Here is a 21,871-nt window from a genome sequence, read left to right on the forward strand (position 1 = left end):
GACTGAGTATTTTCATAATTCTACTCATAGTAACAATTTTGCTAACTTCCTTCTGATTGGGTACAGGCATCAGTGAGTGTACCAAAAACTAAATCTAAATAAATAAAATTCTTGTACCTGAAAAGAAAGAGGAGAGAAGAGAGAGATGGAGGTATAGGCTTGTGTCTGTTATCTATTTAGGAAGATGCCTTAAGTGTGGTTTTCACTTAAAGGTGGCATACAAATATCTTAAATAGAATTTTAAAAAGTAAAATATTTTAATTAAATAAAATAAAGCATTGGATCCAGACTAAGAGGACTTTCAGACAGTGGGGTGGGGAATCGCGTTTCCTTATCGTATCTCTCTTCCTCATTCTCTTCCGCATTTGAAACGAGCACAATTACATGGAGAAGAGAGCAGCGACCACATGGACTGTACATTTCAATGGAATAACGCCCTCTAGTGGGTATTTTATATCGCAACCTCAGAAGAGTTGGGTTTTCTGAGGTTTATTTTGTGACGCTAAAACTGAGAAAGGGAGTGGGAGACTTGTAGGAGCCTGACAGCAGCATCAAAAGGCCCCCCAATCATGTGTGAGTAGCCAGTAACGAGTGTGCTGTAAATTTCTTGTTTAAAGAAGCTCTAATGCACATTTACTTGGGAGTAAACTCCACTGCACTCAAGAAGACTATCTGCCTAGGCATGAATAGGATAGCACTGTAAGTTTGGTGCACTAAGGTCCCAATAACTTCAATGAAATCAATGGCACCTAAGTCATGGCTAGCTTTTGACATTCATTTCAGTGGGACTTAAGTGCAACTAACCTTGCTGGGATCCAGCACAAAATCTTAAATCTGTGCTTTCAAATCAGGAAGAGAGAGAGGGAGAGGGAGAAATTATCCAAATACATACATACAAACATTATAGTTATTTCTATTTATGTAGATCAAGACAAACTTGACTTATTCAAACTTTAAAAAGCCAAAGCCATGTGATAGTTTCTATGAGAAATCTTACTCACAGCAGCTTACATACATGCATGTGTGCACACGTGTGCAAACAGTAAGGTTACATACACCAGTTGCTGGGGAACATGGGTGGGAGGGTGCTGCTGCACCCTTGTCCTGTTTGTGAGTCCCTGGTCGACAGCTGGTTGGTCACTATGGGAACAGTGTGCTGGACTAGATGGACCCTTGGTCTGATCCAGCATGGCTCTTCTTACGTTCTTATATTTATTATTTTTTACTCTAGAGTAGGTGCAGGGCCCCAAATCTGGATCTTAAAAGCCTCCCCCCTTGCTATGGTCCTTGTCCAGTTTGAGAACCCCTGGGCCTACTCTAGAGTAAAAAATTTAGACACAGCTGCTAGATAAAATAATGCCTGTTTTGGGCCCCAGTTATTTCTGTCCTGGAGAATGATTTAGCCCAAGTATTAATGTCTCTTCTTTGGCCTCCTAGTAGCAGCCTGTTTCCTCATCATCTGTGAACTTCAGGAGATCTCAAAAATGAATGGACATTTACTGAATTTTTCCTACTCTTTTGAAAGCTTCCTCAATTCCCAGACTTTATTCCGAACAGAAATATATATGAATATTTCTTATTGTTGACTGGTAAAATTGCCTCGGTGTGTGTGTGTTGGTATATAAATTATGTACAATATTGTAAGGTTTTTCGTTCTGCCCAGAGAGCTTTGGCCTGAGCCGCACGAAATGGAATGAAATGAAGAATGACACTACAATCCTATGCACACTTGTTTACAAAGAAACTGCACTGAAATTTATGGGATGTTCTTCTAAGAAAAATTGTGCTTCACTGTAACTTGTGGTTGTTGAAATTCTCTATCCATAATTCCCTTGCAGTTAGCTAAATGGAAAAAGGCAGCAAGATAAATGCATTGCAGCTAGGTTAGTATATTCAATTAAATGAAAGTTGTTGTTTTTGTTTTTAATTTCATGGTTGTTGTTGTTGTTTACCAACAACAGGCTTTAAATAAAAATACTATCCTATTTCTACAAGAACACTGGCAGCCTCGTTTCTAAATCTTTGACTTGGATTTCTGCTTGCAGAGTTATATTTTTACGCCCTGCAGCATCAGCACAACGTTGTGGCTGAGATATTGCAGTTGTGTAGTTAGAATTATCAGAAGAAGAAGAAATCAGCAGAACAGCCTGGCTGGTAATTTGGTATGGTTATTTGCTTTTGGGTCAATTTCTAGAAACGGAAGAAGCATCATCTACCATTCTCTGTCAGCCATTTATTTTTTTTTACAAAAAAGGCTGATATGCCTCTCCTAATGGTTAGGCAGAGAGAGCTTTAAGCTACAATATGCTGGAGGGGGCATTTTGTCCCACCAATTTTGCCTTTGGCCATAGCCTCCACTGCAGCGTGGCCCCAGAAGAACCTCTCAGGTTGAAAGTGTTTCCCTACTCCTAAGGTGAAGATGTTCTGCATTGAGCTCAATCCCCAAACCACCCTGAAATGCTGGGCTCTGCCTCCAAGAGTCTCACCCACCATCACCACATCTGCTTTTTGCTGCCAAAGATTTAAAGCATTACAAGGCTGGCTCAGCGTCTTTGAAAAAAGGTTGAGGCTTGAAATACACGCTCTCAATATAAGACCCTCATTTTCAGCAGTGAAGGACCGCAATACCCGATGGAATGCCTCTCCCGACATGAACCTACCCGTACACTGCGCTCAACATCTAAGGTCCTCTTCCAAGTGCCTACTCCGAGGGAAGCTCGGAGGATGGCAACAAGGGAGAGGGCCTTCTCAGTGGTGCCCCCGCTACTGTGGAATGATCTTCCCGATGAGGCTCGCCTGGCGCCAATGTTGTTGTCTTTTCGGAGCCAGGTCAAGACTTTTCTCTTCTCTCGGGCATTTTAACAGCATTTAATAATATTAATTTTGTTTTTAATGGACCCCAGAACTGTTGCTTTTAAATGGATACTGTTGTTGTTTTTATACTGTTTTTATGGTTTTAAAATTTTTGTGTACTTTTAATGTTTACTATTTTTAATTGTTGTAAACCGCCCAGAGAGCTTCAGCTGTGGGGCAGTATATAAATGTAATAAATAAATAAATAAAATAAAATAAATATTAAATGTTCAGTAGAAATTAACCTTTTCCAGTACTGAAACAATGGTCTGAAATTAATGTATTATGGTATTAACAACACATGGGACCTGCAAAAAAATGTTGCATTGTGGAATGTTCTTGTTCAGTGCCCTCTTCCAGGATACTCCATTCAATTTCCCACCCAGTTTCCATTCTGCTATTCCCCCCCCACCCCCGCCAATATTCAGTCAGCATTCAATGGTCCCCAAGTATGCTCAAGTCCTCATTGAGCTGTTTTCAAAGATGTTTTTCACCCCTAATATTTTTTGTACTACCCTGAGCCTACTGATACTTCTGTCTTATGCGTGAGTGGTAGCATTTTAGCTACTTGGAAATTAAATTGCATCACTGGCACTTGGAGAACTGAGTTTGCCATTAGTATATATGAATAGTATTTAGCATTTACATTGTGCATTTCAAAATGCTTCACATGAATAATCTCAGTAATCCTTAAAACATCCCTGTGAGGTAGGCCAATGTGACTTTTTCCTGAATTCCAAACGGGATCCGGTAGAGGTTAAGAGAGTACCTTGCCTAAACACTCGTTGCAAGTTTATTGCTGAAACAGCATCTATTAAGTGGGGCTTTAGCCATGTATTATCATTACTAAGGAGACCATCATCAGGAAATGCCTCTGTGGAGTAGCTAGAAAATTTGAACTGTATTTGTGAACGCATGGACCACCTTAATAAATCAGATATCTCTGGGAATATGATGAAAAAACAAGCAAAAAAAAATCATTACTAAACAATGCAGTAGACCATGGAAGTGCTATTGACAATATATCGATTCATCTGCAAGCCACAAGCTAATTTGTGAAGTACGTTTAAAAAAATCTGCTCTTGACCTTCTTGTATTTTGTTTTCCCAAAAAATATCCCCCCCCTCTTGGCTCTGAAATTCCATTTGGCAGTAGCCATTTATTGCCAGGAGTTGCCAGTTTTTGAAAACCGATCTATTCTCTCACAAACACAATGTTTACTGCTAAGGAAGTGAACGTCTCAGACGTTAGACAGCAGATCACTCTAAAATTCTCTGCCCCTGATCCAAGTGCTGTGCTTGACCCCGAACATTGCTTAAACCGCCCCCCCCCCCCAATAAGAATCGGAATACAAGTAAGCCGACAGCTGTTCTGCAACGTGAGCCAAAAGTCATATAGATGATCCAATCATAGGAGCCACCGGCTGCAAGAACGGCTCCAGTTGTAACAAAATAAATCCATCATCTCATCACCCACATCTCACAGCCAACAAAAATCACTTTATTTATGAAATATGAACACTCGAATTTGGCTCTAGGGGGACGAAAGGTTAGCATAATAGCACCAGCTATTCCACCACATTGTGGAAATGTCAAGCACCACTTAGACAAATGGCTCTACTGTTCCATGAGCAATCGCAGCTTAGGAACGTAAGCAGAGCCAAGTTGGATCAGCCCCATTGCCTATCTAGTCTGTTCCTAGAGTGGCCAACCCAAGGAGAAGCTCACAAGCAGGAGATGAGCACATAATAGCACCCTCCTGCTTCTGTTCCTCAGCAACTAGAACTCAGAGGCATAGTACCTCTGATACTGGAGGCAACATATCTACTACAAACGAGAAGGAATTGTTGTAGATTGCAAGCTGAATATGAGCCAACAGTGCGATATGGCTGCAAGAAAGGCAAATGCTATTTTGGCCTGCATTAATAGAAGTATAGCTTCCAAATCACGTGAGGTACTGGTTCCTCTCTATTCGGCCCTGGTTAGGCCTCATCTAGAGTATTGAGTCCAGTTCTGGGCTCCACAATTCAAGAAGGACGCAGACAAGCTGGAGCGTGTTCAGAGGAGGGCAACCAGGTTGATCAGGGGTCTGCAAACAAAGCCCTATGAAGAGAGACTGAAAGAACTGGGCATGTTTAGCCTGGAGAAGAGAAGATTGAGGGGAGACATGGTAGCACTCTTCAAATACTTAAAAGGTTGTCACACAGAGGAGGGCCAGGATCTCTTCTCGATCCTCCCAGAGTGCAGGACACGAAATAACGGGCTCAAGTTAAAGGAAGCCAGATTCCAGCTGGACATCAGGAAAAACTTCCTGACTGTTAGAGCAGTGCGACAATGGAATCAGTTACCTAGGGAGGTTGTGGGCTCTCCCACACTAGAGGCCTTCAAGAGGCAGCTGGACAAGCATCTGTTGGGGATGCTTTAGGGTGGATTCCTGCATTGAGCAGGGGGTTGGACTCGATAGCCTTGTCGGCCCCTTCCAACTCTGCTATTCTATAATTCTATGATTCTATGAACATTTGACTTTGTGCTGTGTGGCGTTCCATGGCCCAATTCCCACAGCTGTACCCAGATACATGTCTTTCTAAGCACCACAAATGAATGTGGCTACTAGTCCTGGTGGCTATGTGCTACCTCCAGTATCAGAGGCAGTAGACCTATATACACCAGTTGCTGGGGAACAGGGTCGGAAGGGTGTGGTTCCTGGTGGACAGATGGTTGGCTACTAGACTGATCCAGCAAGGCTCTTATATTCTTAGGGGTGTTGAACCTCAGGCCTACAGATCAAATACAGCCCATGTGGGATCTAAATCTGGCCCTCAGGGGTTCCTCAGATGTCCACACCTTCTTCCTTTGGGCCCACCCATTTTCCCCAATCCAATGGTGGTTGGTGGCTCTGGTGTCAGAGGGGTGGTCAATCTGCTCAGGGTTACACCTTGGATAGCTCCTACAGTGTTCCAACTGCTTCTGACTGAAACCTGGAGTGGATTCACCACCCCACTGACATAAGAGCCACCAGTCTCCACTGGTTATTTGGTAGTTCCTTGGCTTTCCCATATAGTTTTCGCCTATTCTGAAAGACCTCTCCTAATGCTTAGGTAATGACAGTAAGAGCTTTAAGCTAAAATATTGGGTATTTTGGTTCCGTCCCTTAGAATATGTATCAGAGGCAGTAATCCTACATACATCAGTTGCTGCAGAACATGGCCATTAGGGTGTTGTTGCACCTCTGTCCTGCTTTGTTCGTTCCTGGTCGACAGCTTGTTAGCCACTATGTGAACAGAATGCTGGACTAGATGGACCCTTGGTCTGATCCAGCATGGCACTTTTTATGTTCTTAATATATTTTCGAGTTCTTGTGACCTGGAGGTACAATCCAGCTACTGGACTGTACCTCTTCAGAAACAGAGTCCTGTAGTGCTTGGGGCAGCTGCCTTTTGTCCCACCTGCTCATTACATTGATGTTAAAATCCCATCACAAGGTTGCACTACAAGGTGCTTTTAGCAAAACAGCTGCAGATCAAGTACTGACGACTTGAAAAATTAAAAAGCAAATTGCTATCTATGAAGTATGAGTGGAACGTTTTCAATCCTTCCCTGGGCAGCCCATTTTGGTTGTAGTGGTTCTAAAGCAGGTTTCACCCTACCTCTCCCCCTCAGGGTCCAATGTTCACTCGCACTGCCAGGACCCCAGCGCAAGCTTTCTGACCATGGAGGTGGGGCCTCAGTGGAATCATAATTCCTCTATTCCAGGACAGGGGCACCCTCATCAACATCTGGAGACTGCGATTTCTCTCTTACTCCTTTTGTTAATTTAAGAATGCCAAAAATTCAGGCAAGAGGCCCAGAATATTCCCGAGGAGGCCAGGCTCTCACAACTACTACTCCCCGCTTGCTGTGACGGTCCTGCAAATGTAATGGTAAAGGTTTTAGCAGGGAATGTTTCCCAAGTGCAGAGCGCTAGCAATTCCCTCTGGAAAGTTGGCCTTAAAAAACGCAATAACAGTAGCAGTGCAAAGGCCCACATTATTGCAATTAGGAAGGGGCAGTCTCCAGAATGTTACCAAAGGCCTGGTAAGATTCAAATGCACAGTACAATATTTGCTGTCTGTCTCACTGCCAGGGCCGGTGCCAGACTATTTTGCACCCAGGCAAGGCGAGCTACTTGCACACACACACACACCAAAAATGCCAACTTCGATTCAGCTGTTCAAGAAGAGTTTCTGAACTATTATATTTTCCTTTTCTTAAAACAGCTAATTTGTATAAAACCGTGACCTTTAAAGGGCAGTACTGCGCCCCTCTGAGGTCTGCGTCCTAGGCAGCTGCCTAGTTGGCCTAATGGTAGTGCCGGCCCTGCTCATTGCATGGACTTCTGCAGAGGACTCTGGCAGATTTAGACATAAACTAAAGATCTGTGACAGCAATGGAGAGAAGGAGGGGTGGTGGAAATCAACTCAGCAAATGTCTTCCAAAGTCATTTGATTTTCAAATGTCTCCAGTTGAGACGCGCAAGCCAAATGTGTTGAGGACTATAAAAATCAAAAACTGATATGAACATTGGCTCGTGAACTCTTGCAATTTAAACAGAAACATTCCCAAATTTTAGAATTAGATACATAATTAAATCCTCAATTTCCTGCAGTTTCACCCCCCCTTAAACAAATAAACCTAGACAGTTATAAACCCTGTATGATGCTTCAACGAAGAACAATCCAGATCTAATTATTACTTTTTTGTATTTTCCATTTGGCAAGAAAGCACAACAAAAGGTCCAAGCAAGACAGAATACTGCATGGAGTTAACAGTTTAAAAAAATGGGAAAGATCTCGGTAAGGTCATTTGTAGCTCCTCTTTTTAAAAGAGAAGTATTTTTGTTAAGGGAAAATTTGATTATAAAACTTACTTAATATTAGCTTCATCCAAACTAAGCGTAAACAAACATTTTTTTAAAAAAAGAAAGTTATTGAACCATAATACCACCAGCACTAAACATTATCACTTCATTGTCTGCAAAACAGTTCAGAAAACCTAGCCTTCCCCCTCCTTAACCCATCCAACTATTCTGTCAAACAGTTATGAAATGTTTTGCATCCCCTAAAGACATCATTTGGTGGCGGGATGACCCACATGATCTATCATGTAGAGCAAATATTTAAATATGAAATTTGCTTAAACAACTTATTAAATTACAATGCTAGACATAGATGGAATTCACATCTTTTGTTTTTTAGGCTCCAGTCATAAAAACGCTGGCACCGCATTAAGTCCCATTGAACCCAGTGGGACTTGCTTCTGAGTAAACATGGATAGGATTGCACTGGTAAAAAAAGAACGTGTCTAGTATGCTTCGTGGCAGGCCTGCACAAGACAAAAGCAATCCAACTATCGCTCCCTCATTGTGCTAAGGGACAGAGCACAAAAGGTTCCAGGTTCAACCCCTGTCACACAGTGATATAGACCCTGTTCAGATGACACACTAAGGCCTTAGCTAGACCTAAGGATTATCCCAGGCAAATGGAGGGGTGGTTCCTTCCTGCTCTCGGGATCCCCTGTGTGGCATTTGGATGCACAGGGATGATCCTGGGACAATCCCAGGATGTAGGCCTGGTCTAGCTACACATTTTGAGCTACACATTATAGCTTAGTGTGCTGTGTAAAGCATGACTTAGCATGTCATGTGAACCATCCCTAACCATGGTGACTACATAACCATGGTTTAAACATGCTCACTAACCATTTGCTGCAAAAGGGTTAGCAGTCTAATTGTGACTTAGCGTGTTGTCTGAAAGTGGTAAATTCTGAAGTGTGGGCACTCATCATGACAGTCCCCGTAGCCACATCTCCAAGGAGAGTCCAGAATTGCAGGCGGTTAATCCATAGCAAGAAACCAGTTCTATGAGTTTTCATCTCCTAGGAGCAAGTCTTCTGCAAAGGTAATGGGTCTTAATTGCGCTCACATACCTTGCAGCACAAGAAGGTACAATGTATTGTTGCTAGGGGCATTCACCACTCCTCCCCACCATACAGTAAGGATGGCAGCTATGTTCAGAGGGAGGTGGCAAATGATGGCAGCATCCCTGCTAATAAAGAAGTGTCGGTGCTGTGTTCCTGCAAGCCCAGGGTTCATGACACCACTGCTGTCATCTCCAATAGGGCTGGGAAAGACAACTGTCCGAAACCCTGGAGGGCCACTGCCAGTCGGTGGAGGCAGCATGGGACTGGATGGCCCCATGGTCTGATTTGGTAGAAGGCAGCCACCCTTGCTCCCTTCCCCCAGGAGCCCTCAAAGCTGTAGATCCGTTTGACCTAGCATTACTCACCAAACTACACTTCTGAGGATTCTTTGGGGGATGTTATCACACATAAACTGGTATGAAAAGTATGCTGTATGTCAAGTGATTCAACTATTATCAGTAATGCTGTTATGGCATACTAGTGGGACCTGCAACAAAACACGGTAATGTCCAGTGCTGTTATTCAAGGTTCCAGCCAGGCAGCCATGTCCTTTTTCAGGATACTCCATTTCATTCCCCTTTCACACCCCATCACCAATACCATCAGCATTCCATAGTAGTCACTGAGCAAACTCAGTCCATTGGGCTTAGGGTTCCCCCCCCCTAAAAGGAGGCTCAGAAAGTGGCGACAACAGAGAAGACCTTCTCAGTGGTGCCCCCCCCCCTACAGAGTGATGGGCCTGCCTGGCGCCGACACTGGGAGTAGAGGGTAAAGGCTACCCTCTACTCCCAGGCATTTAATGGTATATGATGAGACATCTATGTCTGCTGTTTTAGAACATGTCTGTTGTTCAATTTTTCTCTGTTAAATTGTTTAGACTGTTTTTATTATTCTGTATTTTGTATTTTTATGAATTGTTGCAAACCATCCAGAGAGCTTTGGCTACGGGGGTATTATAGAAATGAAGTTAGAAACAATAATAAAGATTTTCTTGTACTTCTGCAAATTTTCTCTAAGCTTGCTGATATTTTCTCTTTCTGTGTTGATGGTGCCGTTTTGACTACATAAGGATCCCCACTCATTCTGAGCGTCTCTATGTTAATGGAAATTGTGTAGTTTACTTGGGGCTTTTACGCTTCCTCATTCTTTGGTGTGATTATTATGGGCTGAATTACATGGGAGGAGAGGGGAGACAAGGGGGTTTTACTTAATGCTTCCCCTCCATTCAGTTCAATTCAGTTCTATTGAGACAACACCATCTAGTGGCAAAAGATCATGCTGTTTTCCAGCTATTACCACTTTAAAAGTGGTCCTTTTTATCCCAGGATTTCCAGAGGATTCCGTGGGAGATGTCCTGGTTGTTGATGGTGTCATGAAATCAACCTGAAAAATTCCGTGAGTGGCCAATCACAAGTGTGCAATAAATTGCTAGTTTAGAAGAGCCCTCTAGACTTCAGAAATACAGGATTTATACCATAGATATGCCAGAAAAGCATCACTAGTAATAGTATTTATTTATTTATTTATTTCTATACCACCCAATGGTTGAAGCTCTCCAATACAACATCAGATACACTACAAAAGTTTAATACTACAATATAAAATATTGGATAGTTGAACTAGTTTTAAATATAAAATAGATTAATCACATTAGTCTTCAACAAGCAGCTTCTTTCCCTTCAGATTTCTTTCTCTCTGTGTGTATCTCATCATTTATCCAGCTATTTAAAGCCTCCAGGCTGCAATCCTATAGGCAATGAATGCTGTTCAAAATGGACAAATACTCTGAGCTTTTATAAGGTAGCATCCTATAATCTCATATCAAGATTGCAATCATTTTCTTGCTGAGATTACAAAAATAATCAAAGTCTATTGACACCAGTGGAGCACGGCTGTACTTTAGCAATAGCACATGAGAAGAGATCCAGGAAGTCTCCCAGTTCAGATCTTGCTTCAGTTACTTATACAGGAGATGGCATGAGTTAAGTTACTGTCTTTGGTGTCCATTCCCATATGCAGCATGGGGATAATCAATAATTTCTTCTTCCTCCTCCTCCTCCTCCTCCTCCTTCATTACATTTCTATACTGCCCAATATCTGAAGCTATATAACATACACTGAGTGAAAATGTAACTGAAATGCTTTGGAACACCCTAAAGCGCTACAGAAGGGGTAAAACAATGAGGTGCCTCTTGTCACCAATATGTTTCTTGAAAATATTCTAGGAGCATACCAAGGTGTGTAAGAAAGAGAGAAGTAGAGAATGTGAGGAAGTATTTTGGAGGGATCCTTAAAAAGAATGAGTGTGGTCTTTTGTGTGCTTGCATGTTCTCTTTTGTGTGCTCCTTTGTAACTAGGGCCTTAGCTAGACCTAAGGTTTATCCTGGGATCGTTCCGGGGTCATCCCTGTTCATGTAAATGACACACAGGGGATCCCGGGAGCAGGCAGGGACAACCCCGGGACGATCCCGGGATAAACCTTAGGTCTAGCTAAGGCCTAAGTGTGGTCTTTTGTGTGCTCCTTTGTGACTAGCTACACCTCCTACAGTAGCCATTTTGTGGCGGTGCTCATAACAATTTCTCAAATTTCCAAATATGCCCACGGGCCCAAAAAGCTTGCCTCCCCCTGCACTATATAAATAAGAAGTCTTGTTATTAAAACATAATAGCCCCAATCCAGTTCTAGTTGCATGCAACAAAGCTTTAGTCATATGGTCACGGCACCAGAAGAGGGTGTGCATTTACATCTGCACCAACAGGTGACTAAAAGTACATGATGACCAGCCTTGAGGAAGCTAAGCCAGTCTGGCTTTCTAGTACTTGAGAACTCTTCTATTGAGTCCCATCATGGAAAGAAAAAGGACGAATATGATTGTAGTAGCTAAATAGAAACAAATATGTTCAATGGGGCCTGCAGGAGTAATGCAATGTGGGTAAACACTGCCTTTTCAAACATGGGTCCTTTCATTGTTGAGGCAAATGCAACACAATGATGGGTACAGCTAGGTGTTTATGCTCTGAAAAGTATAGTTTTGCCGTTTGCTCTTGTAAATGCTGTACCTTCCCCTCCCCCCTTTGGGCAAGCTGAATGCAACTCAAAATTGGAGAGACAGAAGAGAGTGAATTTAATAAGCTGGGTTGGGTATGGAAGAGGCAAGCCCTCAGGCTAACGTTTTAGGGGCCTGTCATGTTGATAGGGCTGTTATATGGATCAAACTTGCGGAGTTTGGTTACAACAGAAGAAGGAGAGATGGTGTCTTTGATCAGTGCTGCCTGTGGAGAGGTTTTCAGGCCAAGTGGTATGCGCTTCCTAGGAAAGATATACAAGACACGACTGCACATCAGGTATCAAAGAGATTTTACTGGCTGAAATAGCTAAAAATGATGATTGAAGCAGGGGTTGAGGCCCAAGAAAAGTCGAGCAGTGGAAAGGACTAATAGGAAAAACATTGCAAAGAACGCGCTGAAGGGGAGCCTTGGGGCTTTAACCGGAAGCCCACTGGAATAAGGTATCGACAACCTGATACCATGCGGCTGAGCAATCACGTCAATAGGAAGCTGAACAAATTCCATTCTCTTTGACTGACTGCTTCCCTTCAAGGTCTAGGATTCCAAGAATGGCTCCCTAAACCTTTTGACGGACAGCTACATTGGGCCATTTTGGAGATTGACAAAAAGTACTACTACAGCCTCTGGCTGATGATCCCTTTGTTAGGCAGATTATAGAATCATAGAATAGTAGAGTTGGAAGGAGCCTATAAGGCCATCAAGTCCAACCCCCTGCTCAATGCAGGAATCCACCCTAAAGCATACTTGACAGATGCTTGTCCAGCTGCCTTTTGAATGCCTCTAGTGTGGGAGAGCCCACAACCTCCCTAGGTAACTGGTTCCATTATCGTACTGCTCTAACAGTCAGGAAGTTTTTCCTGATGTCCAGCCGGAATCTGACTTCCTATAATTTGAGCCCATTATTCCATGTCCTGCACTCTGGGAGGATCAAGAAGAGATCCTGGCCCTCCTCTGTGTGACAACCTTTTAAGTATTTGAAGAGTGCTATCATGTCTCCCCTCAATCTTCTCTTCTCCAGGCTAAACATGCCCAGTTCTTTCAGTTTCTCTTCATAGGGCTTTGTTTCCAGACCTCTGATCATCCTGGTTCGTAAGTCCAGGATGGCTGGTTTGCTCAATGAGAACTAATGGCTTGGAGATTGTTTAGAATTGGGGTAGTAAGGAGGTGCCTGTGAGAACCACAGTTCCCTCCCCCCACAAACACCTCTTGGCTCCAATGAAGGCTCCCTGACCAGATAGATAGATAGATAGATCTTTACAAAAAATTAAGACATTTTTAATAGTGAATCCTGGCCTCCTTTCACTTGTCCAAAGTATTCTGCCATGGAAAGGAAGAGGGTGGTGCAGCTTCAGGCAGACCTCTGCTGCTTTCCAACCAGGAAGCCATCATTGAAAGAAAAGGATGTGTGAATCAATGAAAACTGAGCCAGCCAGAGTTCTCCAAATTCCATCCTGAAACTCATTCCAACTTGAGTTCGTATCAGATTGTAAACTTTGCCATTTTCTTTTTGCAAGAAAATCCATGCATATTTTCATACATATTTTTCTAACACCAATTGTGCGCATCTTTGGCATGGACGCATTCTTCCTCCATTGCTTACATATTTGTACATATTTTTCAAAAGTATGCATTTTTATGTTTCCCCCCCTCAAAATGTATGCATGACATTGAATGAATGCCTTGTTGTTGTTTTCATCCATGAATCACATTACAAACTCGGAAATGTATGGATTGTGTTCGATTTGGAAGGTGCGAACTACTGGGTAAATCCTGATCAAAGTGAACTGGAATTAATTTCACATACAACTCTAGCTTGAGGTAAGCTTGGGAATATAAGGGGATATATGGGGAGTGACCTGGGATAGGAGAGAAAGGGTAGCAAGGGTTAGAAAATCGAGGTGGGGGGAGCATCTGGGGAACGAAGTTAGGGATGGGCATTTATTTATTTATTTATTTATTACATTTTTATACCGCCCAATAGCTGAAGCTCTCTGGGCGGTTCACAAAAATTAAAACCACAATAAAACACCCATGAGAGATGTATTTGTGTGATGAATGAATGGGGTGTGTGTGTGTCTGTGTGTTTGGGGAAAATGATTTGGATGTGCTCTTCCTATTTTGGGGAAATACATTTGGGGAATTAATTTTAGAAGAATTTATCTAGAGGTGACTTGGGAAAACTTTTTTGCCTTTCTATGAAATGCAAGTTTTGTTGGAGCAGAAATCTGAGGGCTCATAGAGTGCGTTTGTCTTCAAACCTCATCAGTTTGCCCGTCTTTGAAATGGGTGTTTTGTTGCAGCATGTGACTGCTCCATAGCCCATTGCAGCTATTTAATTCTTTTACAACCCCTCCCATCAGCACAGCAGCTATTTTGCTACCATACCCACAATCCTTTCTTAAAAATCTAAACGTGCCTATGGGACCAAAAAGGCTGGCAATCTCAGCCTATCAAATGGACCCTATTCTGACTGGCAACAGTTCTCTGCAGGGTCCGCTCTTCTTTTATGATGCGGAGTTGATTGCACTGTTTTTACTTCATTGTGTACATCTCCCGTAGGTAGCAATAATTTTAATAAATACAGGAATAAAAATTGAGTGTTCTGTTGCAGCTGAGATATAAACAAAGTCAGAATACCAAAAGACATTGCAGTGAGTTGGTAGACATTAAAAAACTAACAGGCAAGCACTCAAGAGGGGGAAAATGATCAACACCTCCTTCCTCTCACCCCCTCCCATCTGCACAAGCAATCCTGAACAATATTACAAATGCTGTTAACAGTAAATACTTGCTTTTGTATTTTAAAGAGTTGCCTTTTTTCTCTATAGATATGCATTTTTTTTAAAAAAAAAAGGTTTCCAATCATTTCGATGAATTGTCTTATTTCTGAGATAATCTCCATGATGAATATGGTCAGATAACATCAATTTGCATAGGTGTATTAGCCACTGAGAATCCATTCGGTCGAATTCCTCCAATATGGGTGTCTGGAAGTCATGCCCCTAGCTTGAACTTCTTTAAGTAAGTTCATAATAAATCTGACACCCCATAAAGCGACCACTTCCATTAGCGCCCTACTGCTACTCTGGCCAAAGCCTTGCAACTGGATACCTACACACTTGCCTGCCACCCAGTCAAGTCTGACTCCATATGGGGCTCTCAGAAATTCCATTTCAGATCTCACCCCCCACCCCACCCTGCACCCTGAAGAGTTCAGTATGTCACACTAACTTATCAAGAAAGCAAAGTACTGCTATTGCAAAAAGAGAAAAAAGAGAAAAAAATAGCATAGCTTCTTCTACAAAGTTATTTTACAATGGAAAGAACCAAATTCAGGCTTTTTTTAAAAAAAGTTTTCAAATGGAAAGAACTTTCCACAATTCCAATAAATCTGTGAAATGGACAAGATATATTGATGCCACTGTTTCAAGTGATATCTAACCAGTTTAAAAGAAAACAAAAACTGTGAAGCAGCATGGCATATACTCTGCACTAAAACAAAACAATATTCTGCTTCAAATTTGGCACCAAGGAAAGCTAAATCCTATAGCTGCATAAATTATGCAAATCCTCTCTAGTTGCACAATTTATTCTGTTTCTACCAGTTATGGGGAGAGACAATAAGCTGTGCGTGGCACAGAAGCCACGTTTTCTGACCACTGAAAATCCTACTGAGCCTGCCCCATGCAGGCGTCATTGAAATCTATATTTGCAACCATGAAGGCTATAGCCTAACATTATTAAAAGAGGGGAAATGACAGCATATTGTTAGGATGCCAAATTCTGTGGCTTTCCAATGCATGGAATAACTCATACAAGGACCACTGTTAAGCTAAAGGCATTAGGGGTATGAAGGCCCAACGTCTTATTATTCTACAATGATTATATACTTATCAAGCTAAGGTATATTAGGGCAAGATCTACACTACTGCTTTATAATGGTTTATACAACTGTTCGGGCCTGGGACACATTACATATACCAGTTTCAAACGGTTTTCAAAGCGTTATATCTTGATTGGTGTAGATTTGGCACTGCACTGGGAGTTGTGGGATGCTTGTGTTCAGTGTCAGCTCCAGATTTTGGAGGGTTCTTGGGCAAGACATCTTCAGAGCGCCTCCTCCCTCAGTGAGTCTGGCTTCTCACTGCTATCCTCGCCCGCTGCTATTGCTCTTCATCCTCTTTCTCATATTGCTATCGCTTGCTTTGCTTGAGAAGTAGAGAACCGGTGAGCAAGTAGGCAGGGACATCTACTACCTTTTCATCAGCACCATTGTTTGGGACAGACTGAGAGGCAATGTTGAAATAGAGGAGCTCTCATCAGTGTCCCCCCTGCTGGTCTGTGGGTCCATGGCAGATGCTCGACCAGGCCTACACTTGACCACAACCCTGCTCATGAGCTTCACACTGATAAGTCAATGTGGTGTAGTGGCTAGAGTGTTGGACTGGGAGTTGGGAGATCCAGGTTCTAGTCCCCACTCAGCCATGGAAGCTCACTGGGTGACTTGGGCCAGGCACAGACTCTCAGCCCAACCTACCTCACAGGGTTGTTGTTGTGAGGATAAAATGGAGAGGCGGAGGATTAAGTGCGTCACCTTGGATTCCTTGGAGGAAAAAAGGAGGGATACAAAAGTAATAAATAAATAAATAATCACCCTGTGCTTTCCACAACATGGGTGAGTTCCCAAACTGGAAGTCATTGGTGGCATCAGTGCTACTGCGACTGGCGTGACTGCACGTCAGTACTCTGAATGAGGTGTCACAGATGCATCGGGCATCTGATTAAGTCGAAAAGTAATCTTGAAAGGTGCATGGGGCTCCTTGATTTTGTTTTGAAAATTAATTACTCTAGATTAGATGGAAATGCCACTTGCACGTTGCAGATGGAGACAACGACTGACAACAGGTCTTGTTCTAACCAAGGAGCAGCAGCGCACTCGGTTTTCCTCTTGAGGAGCTTGCTAATACTGTGCAGGCAAAAGGGGAAGCTAATTGGGCATATCCAGTAATATCACATGCAATAAAAAAAAACACGTATTGATGGATAATTTCTGCCCAGAAATCTATTTCACATGCTGTCCAGACCATGTAAAGTGCATTAAGTACCAATGTTTCTATATGGATTAGTGACTGGTTGCATTTCAGAATTTTTAAGCTATTATCAATTCCATAATTGCCCAGAGAGAGCTCTAACTTGTACTCTAGTCCTTTGGAAGGATTTTTAATTAAAAATCATTTTTTTAAAAAAAGATAATTCCAGCAGCAAAGCATGGATTACATGATACTTTGGATACTCCTGATGGACAGCTCACTTGACACATACACACGAAACAATTGATCTAGTTCAACCTGAAGAAATACCCCACCTGTCCAGTTGTCTAAGTATTTGTTAGGTTCACTTAATGTGATCAGATTAAGAAATACTGTTGCCTAATTGGTAGCATAAATTTTAAATTATATTATTTAATGCATCTTTATTCTCCTTAATGCTCTTAACTTTGTCTCATTAATTTGTCTCTTTAGTTTACAAACTGAATTGTTCAAGAAGTTAAATACTCTAGGCTAACAACGTATCTTGTTCTCAGGTTAGCTTAGAAAGATTGTTTCTGACATTTGGTGAAAAGATATTAGTTGGAGAATACAAATGAAGATGGAAGATCAGTATGGGTGCAGTAAGCTCTTAAAGCCTGAGCTAAACTTCACACGTACATGTGCACACATATTCAGACATACATGTGCACACACATCCACACACCAAGATATTATTTTGCAAATAATTTCTCATGAAGTCTGGTGGGTTATTTTTAAGTTGCTCACAGGACTACACTATCACCAACCACTTGCCTTCACAATGTCACACAAAAGGTCAAAAATGCCATGAATCTTTTAAGCAACTTGGGGCACAATGCTTGCTATTGGCTCTGTTCTGATACTCATATGCCTCTGAACTCTGCAATTTACCTAGATGGCTGTTTTCGCCCATTCAGCTGAGGCTTAAGCAAGGGGAAGAGCCAAAGGCTGGGGACAGCCTGTATCTCCACTTCCCCAAGCCCCTCCCTTCCTGCCCACCATCACACACCCTTTCCCTCCTCTCTGAGCTTGCATTGACCTTATCATGGAGGATAAGGCTATCAATGGCTACTAGTCCTGATGCTCTATGCTACCTATGTATACCATAGGTAGGAGACATGGGCGGGAGGGTGCTGTTACACTCATGTCCTGCTTGTAGGTTTCCCGTGGCCAACTGGTTGGCCACTGTGTGATCAGAATGCTGAACTAGATGGAACTTGGTCTGATCTAGTAAGGCTCTTCTATGTCCTTCTGTCCTCCTTGAGCACAGAGAGTGGAGACCACTCACAACTCCATAAGGAGTGCATTCGAGAGCTTGGGAGTGACACAGGAGAAAAGGCTTTCCCGCGCGTCTGACAAGTGGGCATCTGCCAACAAAGGTGTCTTCAGAAAGGTCTCTCCTACTAGTTCTAATAACTGAGCAGGTTCATACCAAAATAGGTGGTCCCTCAAATAACCCTAAGTCATTTAGAGCTTTAAAGGTCAAACCAATTGAGTCCTGAAAATGATATGCTGGTTGGAATGAAGAGCAGCAGTTTTAACAAAGGGAAAACTGGGGGGGGGGGGGGGAATCTGGCCTGTGTGGGGAATAAAATAGAACAATCGCAAGTAACAGATCCATTAAACAGTCTCTCAATATGTAAAGTCAGGCTTACACAAACTCTCAACTAATTTATATGTAATTGCTGCTTAGTATATACAGATTATAGCAGCCCATGCCTTTATGCATATCTTCTCAAGGCCATAACCCTGTGCTTTGAAAAGGTTTGACTGAATTTTATTTTATTGGGGGGTTGTATATACAGCTTTTCATCATCATCATCATCATCATCATCATCATCATCATAAAAAAAAAAAAGATCCCAAGGAAGAAGTCTTCAAACAGGACTCCATATAAGCAAGTGGTTGTGTCTTCTAGATAAACGTAACCAAAAAAGCTCTTTCAACCAATCAACAGAAAAACAAGAAATAGCTACAAGTGCTTGCTTGAAGAGGTCACCTGTTTTATTAACATGCTAAAAAGCTTTTCTCATTCTGCATGACGTGCCATGAAATTGATTAATTAATGTAGATCAATGATTGAGAATGCATTCATGCAGCAGTCATTGCCTGATCTGTGGTTACATAGTCTTAGAGCAGATTATCCAATTAATGGAGGATTGCAAGCAAGGAAAGATGGTGCAGAGATTGTTGCCATGAATTCTTATCCCTCCCATCCTCGTATTCTTATTACAAGAGATATGATCTCACTATTGGCTAAGCTTGTTTTGTTTTTTTCTTTACAAGAATAATGCACTTTAGTGTAACTGCCAGACAGAAGTCTAGGAGAAGCTCAGGTTTTTGCCCTGAAGGAAAATTTATGCAAGCTATGAATAACATCATAAACTAGCTTTTCACTGACTAATTTGATAATTTTCTTTACATTTTCCAGATTAAGTAGATAGAATCCTTTTGATTCAGTAGAGAAGTTGCAGTGGAGTTGAAACACATTAATGCAACAAGACCTTTTGGTTGGGCTTTTTTGTTCCTATCAACACGGATCATTCGGGTATCTTCAGGGTCAGGCCTATGTTTAACACAACCACCTCTGTACAAACCCCCAGAGGTTATAATATTTATGAGGCATAGGCACACAAGCTGAATGGCTGTCTCCCTTCTGGGCTAGCCTATATGAGGAAAGAGCTGAGCATCTATTGGTAATAGAATTCCTCCTTGTTCAGTTGGTTAAACAAGGTTTCAATCAGCAGGAACAGAACTATTTCTTGTTAGCATAAGGGCTGATTAAGCTGGGGCATTCTCCCACCGGTCATCTCAGACCAGAGCTGTATTTGTCCTTTGATTATGCCCATATAATTATGGAACTGGCCAGTGCTTTTTGGCATAAACACACTCTCCAGCTCCTCTCAGAAAAAACACAACTTACCTTAAGCCTGGCAGGAATTGTTTACAGAGGGTGTAGGCAGGTCAAAATATAGGCTTTCATGAAAGCTGTACATGTCTTAGTTTCTGAAACTGGGCTCACATTCACTTAGGACCATAGAAGTCTAATGTGTTCACTGAGTTAGCAGTGGCATTCTACTGTCATGCAAGGACAACAAATTTTGCACTCAAATTGTCATACAGCAATGAACTTGGTAGGTGACCTTGGCTGAATCATCCAGTTCACTCTCCGTCAATGAAACTTCAGTGGCCGATTATGATGGATAAGAAGGATTTCTATTACTAACCTAAAGAACTGCATTATCATATCATAATGCCTGTATGCTGCATTTAACAGCATATGCTGAGTTTTTTAACTGACCCCAGAATAGTTGTTTTTAAATGGATATTGTCTGTTTTTGTTTGTATTTTATGCTTTTTATGGTTTTAAATTTTGTATATTTCTTTTTAATGTTCATTGTTTTTAACCTTTGTAAACCGCCCAGAGAGCTTTGGCTATGGGGTGGTATATAAATGTAAATAATAATAATAATAATAATAATAATAATAATAATAGTAATAGTAATAATAATAATAATAATCTTACCAAACAATGACATCTTGGGCTACCATCCTGCATTAGGCAAAATCTCAATGACTGGGTATGCACAGCATGCTAGCCAATGGTTGAGTGTGGGTTGTTTGTTGAGCTATGGGTTAGCAGGTTGTCTGAATCCAGGACATTTTCCTTCGAGTGGCTTGTTAACCATGCAGTGTGGCTTAATTTCATGAATAAGGCACCTTGGGAACCCATGGTTTGTTATTGGATTGTTCAGGGTGGTTAATGAGCCACGCTGAATGGTTAACAAGCTACCCTGGAGAAAATATCCAAGGTTCAGACAGTACGCTAACCCCCAGTTCAACAAACAACCCCCGGTACAACAACAACCCACACTCAGTGTGGGTTAGTGTATTGTGTGAACAGCCCCAATGTGGTTGTCAAACTTCTCTAAACTGGAATGTGGCAGAACATATAAAGAACTGAAAGATTTTACATTTTGGAAATTATCTAGGACAATAAAGAGAATAAGGTATACAACTGACGTAAACCAAACATCCAAAAATCTGATTCTGGATGAGTATGACAATCAGACAACCCTGCTGACTCACTAAGAGTTTATTGTAGAAACAAAACGATTCCTAGAGGCTTAAGGATTTTGAAAGAACCTGCTAGGATTCAAAATAATGGGAAATTGCATGCTATTTTGAATAAATGCTCCATGGATCTCATGTTAATAGAAACGTCTGAGGAGATAAATAACTTTAAACCAATTGCGAGGCATATAAAGCAGAGCCTAAAAGCTAATATGGATGACGAATGTTTTGCAGATAAATCAGAAACCCAGGACAGAAAACAAATAACAAGAATTGAAAAATGTCAAGTTCCAGGAATTTCAGAGATATCTCTGGGATTATGAAGAGAATAAGGTACAACTGAAATAAACCAAATGCAACTACAATATTTTATGTTCAAAAATCTGCACGAGGCAGGAAGATGGCTTAAGATGGCTGCACTAGAGGTAGAGAGGGAAAGATGTTTGTTTTTTAAGAGACCTGAAAGTTATTTTTGCCCATGGTGTCTCTTGCCCAATATTGTCTCTGGCCAAATGGGTTTTACAGGTAATTCAAGTACTTTACAACTGGGAACACCATGGCCAACAATGCCTTTATCATAACACCTTCAGCTCTCCGAAAATAGTAATCAACTGTCTCCAGCTATAATGAAACTGGATCCTGGTTGCTACAGTCCTGAACAAGCTAGATTGGATTAGAGAATTAAATGAGATAAGATCAAAACGACTGTAAAATTAGTCCACACACCATCTATTGTCCCGTTTAGTGATACTCAAGTTGCCCAGCCCTGAGGTTTGCTGTTTATGAAGCCAAGTGAGGGATGTATTGTTTTTATGACAATGGGAGATTAGAGAGCAATAAATGCTGCTC

The 21,871-nt window shown here is 41.7% G+C and overlaps 1 protein-coding gene across 4 annotated transcripts in view; it reads right to left on the reverse strand.

Moving 5' to 3' along the window:
• The window catches only part of RSPO2 (R-spondin 2), a 125,570-nt gene that overhangs the window by 10,459 nt on the left and 93,240 nt on the right, over positions 1 to 21,871 (reverse strand). Inside the window, exon 5 of one of the 4 annotated variants that reach the window (XM_063131058.1) lies at positions 1,403 to 1,477. The exons of the other annotated variants lie outside the window; for them this stretch is intronic. Within the exon in view, the coding sequence (XP_062987128.1) occupies positions 1,434 to 1,477 (44 nt within the window). The 3' untranslated portion in view covers positions 1,403 to 1,433. Of the gene's footprint in view, positions 1 to 1,402; positions 1,478 to 21,871 lie in introns of those variants that run through there. 4 annotated transcript variants of the gene reach the window in all.

Source organism: Elgaria multicarinata, chromosome 7 (genome assembly GCF_023053635.1).
Source record: "Elgaria multicarinata webbii isolate HBS135686 ecotype San Diego chromosome 7, rElgMul1.1.pri, whole genome shotgun sequence".
In the NCBI taxonomy this organism is placed as follows: Eukaryota; Metazoa; Chordata; class Lepidosauria; order Squamata; family Anguidae; genus Elgaria; species Elgaria multicarinata.